At 42.7% G+C, this 6,816-nt stretch overlaps 2 protein-coding genes across 9 annotated transcripts in view; both read left to right on the plus strand.

Moving 5' to 3' along the window:
- The window catches only part of usp32 (ubiquitin specific peptidase 32), a 40,984-nt gene extending 35,896 nt beyond the window's left edge, over nt 1-5,088 (plus strand). For all 8 annotated transcript variants that reach the window (XM_030337168.1, XM_030337165.1, XM_030337167.1 and 5 more), the window contains exons 32-34: nt 134-606; nt 1,543-1,635; nt 1,803-5,088. In XM_030337168.1, coding sequence (XP_030193028.1) covers nt 134-606; nt 1,543-1,635; nt 1,803-1,976 — 740 coding nt within the window. In that variant the 3' untranslated portion in view covers nt 1,977-5,088. The remainder of the gene's footprint in view (nt 1-133; nt 607-1,542; nt 1,636-1,802) is intronic.
- Nucleotides 5,089-5,378: 290 nt separating this feature from the next.
- On the plus strand, nt 5,379-6,669 carry tmem97 (transmembrane protein 97). The gene is made up of 3 exons (XM_030337175.1): nt 5,379-5,588; nt 5,747-5,891; nt 6,070-6,669. Exons 1-3 carry the CDS (start codon nt 5,475-5,477, stop codon nt 6,339-6,341), a joined length of 531 nt encoding a protein of 176 aa, XP_030193035.1. The 5' UTR covers nt 5,379-5,474; the 3' UTR covers nt 6,342-6,669.
- Nucleotides 6,670-6,816: the final 147 nt, after the last annotated feature.

The raw sequence follows: 6,816 nt of genomic DNA on the forward strand, positions 1-6,816 counted from the left end.
CTTACGTTGTTCAAAAGCAAAACAAGAGCAAAGAGTAATGAGTACTCTCTTTGCTCTTGGAAGAAAAGCAGAACAGATTCTAATCTAATCCCCCCCCCCCCCCCCCCCCCCCCCATTTTTCCGGTCCCTTCAGCTTCTCCCGCCTCAGACAGGAAGTCGTCCCCCTCGCTCAGCAGAACCAGCAGCCCCTCCGGCAGCCCAAAGACCGGCACCGGCGGCCGTAAACAAGGCCGGCTCCGCCTCCCCCAGCTGGGCAGCCGGCACCGCCTCTCCAACAGCAAGGAGAACCTAGACGCCCAGAGCTCAAGGGAAGGGGCCAACCACGAGGCCCGGGAGGACGAGGCGGAGTCTGCCTTGGGGTCAGGGTCGGATACTGGCCCTAACCCAGGGCCGTGCGGTGAAGCGAGGGGCGCCGCCGAGACTTCATCCGCCACAGCGGCCTCCGCCAACCAGTGCGAGGTGACGCTGGTGAACGGCGAGGGCGCGGAGAGCACCCTGGAGCCCGCGTCGGACTGCAGCACGGAGAGCGTCGTGGACTCTGAGGGCTCCCTGCTGCAGCAGGGGGACGGAGCGCTGGAGGCCATGTACAACCTCTATGCAATATCAGTAGGTGTCCCCAGCGCACTGCACCCCCACCAATACACCAGGCTGGGGTCTGTCCGCCGTCGGAACGTGGGCTGAAAGTCGTACCGGACGCAAGTCGTTTAGGATTTGACGATGTTGATATTGTTACACTTCAGATACAGCCTTGAAACTTTCTTAATGATTTCAGTATTTTCTTTTTATGAATTCTTAGAAAAGATGAAGGTTGGTCATCTCTTCCCGCCGTCTGCCGTCTCCTTTAGGTTATAGGGGACATTGTTGTTTTAGGGTGCACTCACACTAGGCCATCTGGCCGTGGCCGTTGGCCGTTTTCACACCTAACCGTGCTCAACTGGCCCCATTGTTCTCTGGCCTGCACTCACACTAGGCCATTTGGCCGTGGCCGTTGGCCGTCGCAACTGTGGCCTGGCCACGGTAGGCTCTTGTAGATACGTCATCATGTCGTAACACGTCAATAAATTTTGCCGCCAGTCAGAGTTTTAACAACAATGGACAACAACACAGAACGCACCAACAGTTGAACCGCTTGACGCCATGTTTACCGTTTAATGGGAAAGAAGGCTCGTTGTCTTTATTATGTCCATGGTCGTCGCATGGACTATACGTCATCCAGCTTAGGTTGCGTAGCCGTGCGTGTTCGCATGTCGGCTCATAAGCATCTGTACCGTGGCGGCCCGTACCGTAGCAGCACACCTCTCCCAAGTGGCCGAATTGGCCTGGCCTGGCCAGACTGGCCACACTCACACTGGCAGATTTGAGCACGGTTAGGTGTGAAAACGGCCACGGCCAGATGGCCTAGTGTGAGTGCACCCTTATCTTGCTGTTTGTTACACAATAGTATGGTGTTTAATGAATACACATAAGTAAATAATGTGTTTTTAGAATTGTGGTAATGGTAATTCTGACTGTAGTTTGCATTGTTTTTCTTATCTTCCCCAGTGCCACTCTGGAATAATGGGAGGTGGCCACTATGTTACCTACGCCAAAAACCCCAACAGGAAATGGTACTGTTATAACGACAGCAGCTGTAAGGTAAGGAAATCTACTCTCTTCATCGTTTCATTTATTTAATATCCCTTTGGCTTAGGTTTTCAGTAGGAGCTAGCTAGTTATTTCACATTTTCGAGACATTGTATGCAATTTGACTGCCTGTGGCTTCTTCACAAGGAGACTCTATATTGTTCCCTTTGCACTTGCAGGAATTGCGCTCAGAGGAGATTGATGCAGACTCCGCCTACATCCTCTTCTACGAGCAACAGGGGGTGGACTATTCCCAGTTTCTGCCAAAGACCGATGGCAAGAAGATGGCTGACACCAGTAGTATGGACGAGGACTTTGAGTCGGACTACAAAAAATACTGTGTCCTGCAGTGATCACAGTAGTCTTCCATTGCCCGAAGCAATGTGCCAGATTCATCATTATGATTTACCCCTTCAACTCACTGGCCAGTGTATGAGTAGAGAAAGAAATCTCACACTGCATAACAAACTAAAATAATGGGGTCAAACGTCATGGAACAATGGATCCTTAGTTGGAGGATGCGCTACAGCACTTGAAGTTGGGGATGAAAAATAGAGAATTTATAGTAAACGTTTGTATTCCGGGTGAAAGCACTAAACTGGTGCACTTTACTGAACCCAACATACATGAAATCCATTTAATTTTAAACAGGCAGTCAATGCCAAGCATTTAGAAAAGAAACATATTTGCATACAAACACATTTCTGAATGTATGTCAGTATGGCCAACACATGACCTAATGCGGTTTCCTGTGCATTAAACTCTTTGCCATCCGGATGAAGAGCAAGAGGTAAGTTATCATGCAAACGGTGTGGTACTTTCAGAGAAGGTTCACAACAAGGACGTTGAAATTATGTATCTAGTATAAAGTCACATTAATATTGGATACTGTCTTGAAATGGTTTCCTCCAGATGCTCTCTGATGTAGCTAGGGTCACTAGGACAAAAGATCACATGCTACCTCATCAATATCTGCAGTCCATTGGCCAACCATCATCTAGTAGCAGTTTGTAACAGTATTACCACATTTGTAGCATGTAATTACCAAATACATGCATCCTTTCAAAAATAGTTCCAATATTGGAAAAAACATTTGGACAAAGTTTGCATGAATCCGGCCCTCTTAAACCACTGCAAATACCTCGGTTTTGTGCAATTGACAGGCGTATCCGAAAAAATATCCAATGATAGACTCTTGGCTTTTATTTAGCACCTTTTTAGAGCTGGCTGGACCGGTGCCATAGTGTACGATTTCCGAAGACAGTTTAGAAAATGAACCATCAATGTTGGTTATTTTCCCTTTATTTTCCTCATTCAACCATTTCATAATTTTTTTATAGAATTTATTTTCTTATAGATTCAATATCTTAAAGAAGTCATACTTTGTGTCATAGAGTATGCTCCCATTCCAACTGTTTAAAGTTAAAGAGAATAGAATTACCTTTCAGGGTTAGTTAATTAGTCTGCACTCATAATGCCATATTGTGAAGAATACTGCACTGCTTCATATGCCTTAGCTGCTAGAGCAACGTTTGGCTTTCGGAGCACCCACACATTAGTACATTTTCTCCAAGCAGTTAACATTGCCATTCATATATGAGGGCAACCTCTCTTCCCCACCCTTCCCCCCTCTGCATTTCTCCACTTGTCTAGGTAGTTTTAGAATAATGCTGTGCTCATAAGATCCTTTAAATAGTATTCAGTTAGTGCCACTCTATTGAGAGACACTATCGAGGTGTGGCGACAAGTTGAGGTTGAAACAGTAACCAGGTTTTAAGCCAAACCAGACATGGGATGTTGCATCTCTATTCAAAAACTGAAAATCCAGTGACCTGTGTGTCATCAGCGTTCATGATTCCCCTGCCACTTTTTTGTGTTTTCTCACTCATGATTTTGATTTACTGCACCTAGCCAAGCCACTCGCCAAATAACATAAGACGTCGGTCTGGGATTTGTGTAAGGAGCCAATGCCCAGTGTCCCAAGACGGCCAACACTGGACCCATTTTATTATCATTTTAAGCAGTACAACTTTCAATCAATTGTATTTATGTTTTACTCGAGTCAGGTTGTTGTGCTAGATACCAATACATTTGCCTAGTGGTTAATTGGCGACAACGGAGAATAGCAAAGGAATTGACACCACAGTATCAAAGGCGAATGCCGTTATTAAAGATTCACATATTTATTGCTGAAGGTGAAATACTTTGTATCTTAATACTTGTAATTTGTATTATCTGATACTTTTAATGGATGAATTATTCCCCAGCCAGCTGTGTTTTGGATCGTTATGATTGGCTCTTTCCCTCCACCCGTTTCACTGTTATTTCACACAATTTCAGATTTCCACCTCATTCAAACACTTCTTTGATCCATTGCACCACCTGCTGTTGTGGTTGTTGGAGATATTCAGTCCTAATAATTTGATCCAAATATCCAGTCTCATATAATAGTTAATACCAACGCTTAAGACATCACTTGGTTTATCCAGGTTTATCTGCTTTTTTGAAGCTGAACTCCGGTTTTCAAAAGTTAGCAAAGGATCACTTTTCTGTCTTGTCTCCCACACGCCATCTAATGTATTTAGCTGCTTTATTTATTTTCAAAGAGGGCTGTGGTGGATGATGGCAGGGCTGGTCGTATGTAAGCTTGTTTTCCCCCTTGTTGAGAACATGTTTGTCGAACAAATGTTGATTGCGCTGTCATTGTAATGTATCCAAGCCTGTTGTTTGTCTTTACTTCTCCATCGTATCATGCAAATTGTGAACATGTCTTGCTGTCCAAATTATCTGACTAGGTAAGGTTGTGGGTAGTGGCTCAAAGGGAACATTTTAATTTAGTATTGTCTTGACGAAACCAATGTTGCTTAGCTTGGATTTTGAAGGTGAAATAACAGTCTATCAAGAATGATTTTACAGTGATGTGCTCTGTTATTTTCTTATGCTCACTGAAAACCTTTTGATTGGCAGAAATGCTAACAAATTATTTAATATTGTGTTACATTTCCTAAAATCTGGGAATTAAGGAAAACTCCCAGTGAGATTCTATATTCAACAAAGGAGAAAGATAAATGTAAAATTCGGACTTGTAGATGACTTAAAAAAACACTAAAATAATGTTTATGTCATTGCCAAAAAAGTCAAATGAAAAAAATTGAAGCACTGGCTACAGTGCAGTCTACTACTGAACCATCTATTGTCTGTAATCTTGTTATATTTAAGTTAATTACCTTTGCTTCTGATGTGTTAATTTAAATCTTTTTTTGTGAGGGGGTTGTTGGAAAGAAAGTGGCATTGCACTGATATTGAACATGTACATAAAAAGTGTTTGTAAATTAGCCAATTAAAAACCTATGTATTTGAATATGAACTGTACAAAATACTGTACTTGTAGTTGTATATGGAGTGATACTATTGATCTGTAACAAATACCAAGGTAACAAATTAAATTCTGCTGAAGAAATGGAACAGCGCTGTCTCTGTCATGATTTTGATCTATTATTGTTTGGCCTACTGACTGTCCTTCATCTGACCAAGCTATATTTGGACATAGGCAAGCAAGGGAAGAACTGTAGGTTAATAAGCTTTACTTAATTTCTTCTTCACAACCAAAAAGTAGACCATAACAGCAATTTTAAAGAGCCTATTGGTTTAGATGTTCTACACATGTGCAATTGGTCTTTGGTCGAAGGGGCGTGCCACATGGTCAAGCCTCTCTTTCAGACACACCCCCGTACGAGACGATAACCAATCAGCGGCGACCTGGCGGTTCACGCGTTCTTACGACACGACGAAGGCGTCTCAACATGTCTCTCCACTACTGTCAATTTAGTTGTTTGCTATAGTGTGCAATCATGGGCATTCGATTATTAGAATACATATTCCTCTTCTATTTTGCATCTCATATTCCCATTACACTATTTATCGATTTACAGGCGCTGCTACCTGATCAAGTGTATCCGAATGTGGTGAGTGGGACATATCAGGCGACTTTGCATGTCAGTTAGTGTGATCGATGTTGTAATAAGGTGCACTGCTTCTATATTAGTTTTGCGCAATTAACATGTTGTCAAACATTTGATTCCCTGACAATAATGAATTCACATTAATAACCTCGTTCCGACAGCTGAAAGATCTTCTCAGGTGGTATGCAGAAGAGTTCAAAGATCCCATGGTTGTGGATCCGCCGACCTGGTTTAAGTCATTCATCCTGTGCGAAGCTTTGGTCCAGATGCCATTCTTCCCCGTTGCTGCATATGCTTTCTTTAAAGGTAGGTGAGGCAAAATCGAATCTCGTGCAAAACCGTATATAGGCCTACTTGCATAGGGACCCTTGTGTAGTTCATTGATATGCTACTCAATGACGGCCACTAGTGGAGAACAATGCATTTTGAACAGGGTCATCTTTATACAGCTCATTTGGCCCTACTTTGTGTTCTTCGTTTCCAGGTGGATGCAAATGGATCCGGACTCCGGCTATCATCTATTCCACACACGTGGCTACCACCTTGGTCCCTATTTTGGCGCACGTGCTGCTGTTCCCGTTCCCCCTGAAGCCCAACGCGGGCCCACAGACCTCCAAAGAGCGCTTGACCCTCGTGTCCATATATGCCCCTTACCTGCTCGTACCCTTGATGTTGCTGTTTACCATGCTCTTCTCTTCCACATACAATTCAAACTCCAAGGTTGGAAACAGTTCTGCTAAAATCAAGAGACAATAGGCTTTTATTTATATTGTCTTTCTGAATGAATGTATAGCCTATATGGTAAAAGGATATGTTTCTACACTGTTAACCTTACCGTGAACAACACAATATTCTGTAATTACAATAGGCTATGTTTCATAAAATGTGTCTTGAAAGTGCTGTTTGACTGTCGCCATATTAAAGTAATGGGCACTACAACACAAACCCTAAACGGAAACACCATAAATGGCCAACAATATTTTTAATTTCTTAAGATTTAACAGAAATATGAATTTAATATTTTGTGATATTATTTTAGACAACATTGAGTTCCTCAATAAATCGTTGCCAACATGTTGCCAAATCTTTCACATATTCCTTTGGGATCGCAGTATCAATTCAATGTCGGGAAAATTGTATTATGTGGGAAATAACACAAATATAGTTGAATTATACAGGTCTCTGCCGTCGATTTCAAATTTCAGTGTGCTATATTCTAGAGCGGAAGGAA

This window comes from Gadus morhua, chromosome 16 (genome assembly GCF_902167405.1).
Source record: "Gadus morhua chromosome 16, gadMor3.0, whole genome shotgun sequence".
NCBI classification, from domain to species: Eukaryota; Metazoa; Chordata; class Actinopteri; order Gadiformes; family Gadidae; genus Gadus; species Gadus morhua.

Bases quoted from the DNA above. Each gene is read 5' to 3' on its own strand.
- tmem97 (XM_030337175.1), top strand. From the start codon at position 5,475: ATGGGCATTCGATTATTAGAATACATATTCCTCTTCTATTTTGCATCT. The intron at 5,589-5,746 runs GTGAGTGGGACA...TCGTTCCGACAG, and splicing joins ATCAAGTGTATCCGAATGTG to CTGAAAGATCTTCTCAGGTG. The intron at 5,892-6,069 runs GTAGGTGAGGCA...CTTCGTTTCCAG, and splicing joins TGCATATGCTTTCTTTAAAG to GTGGATGCAAATGGATCCGG.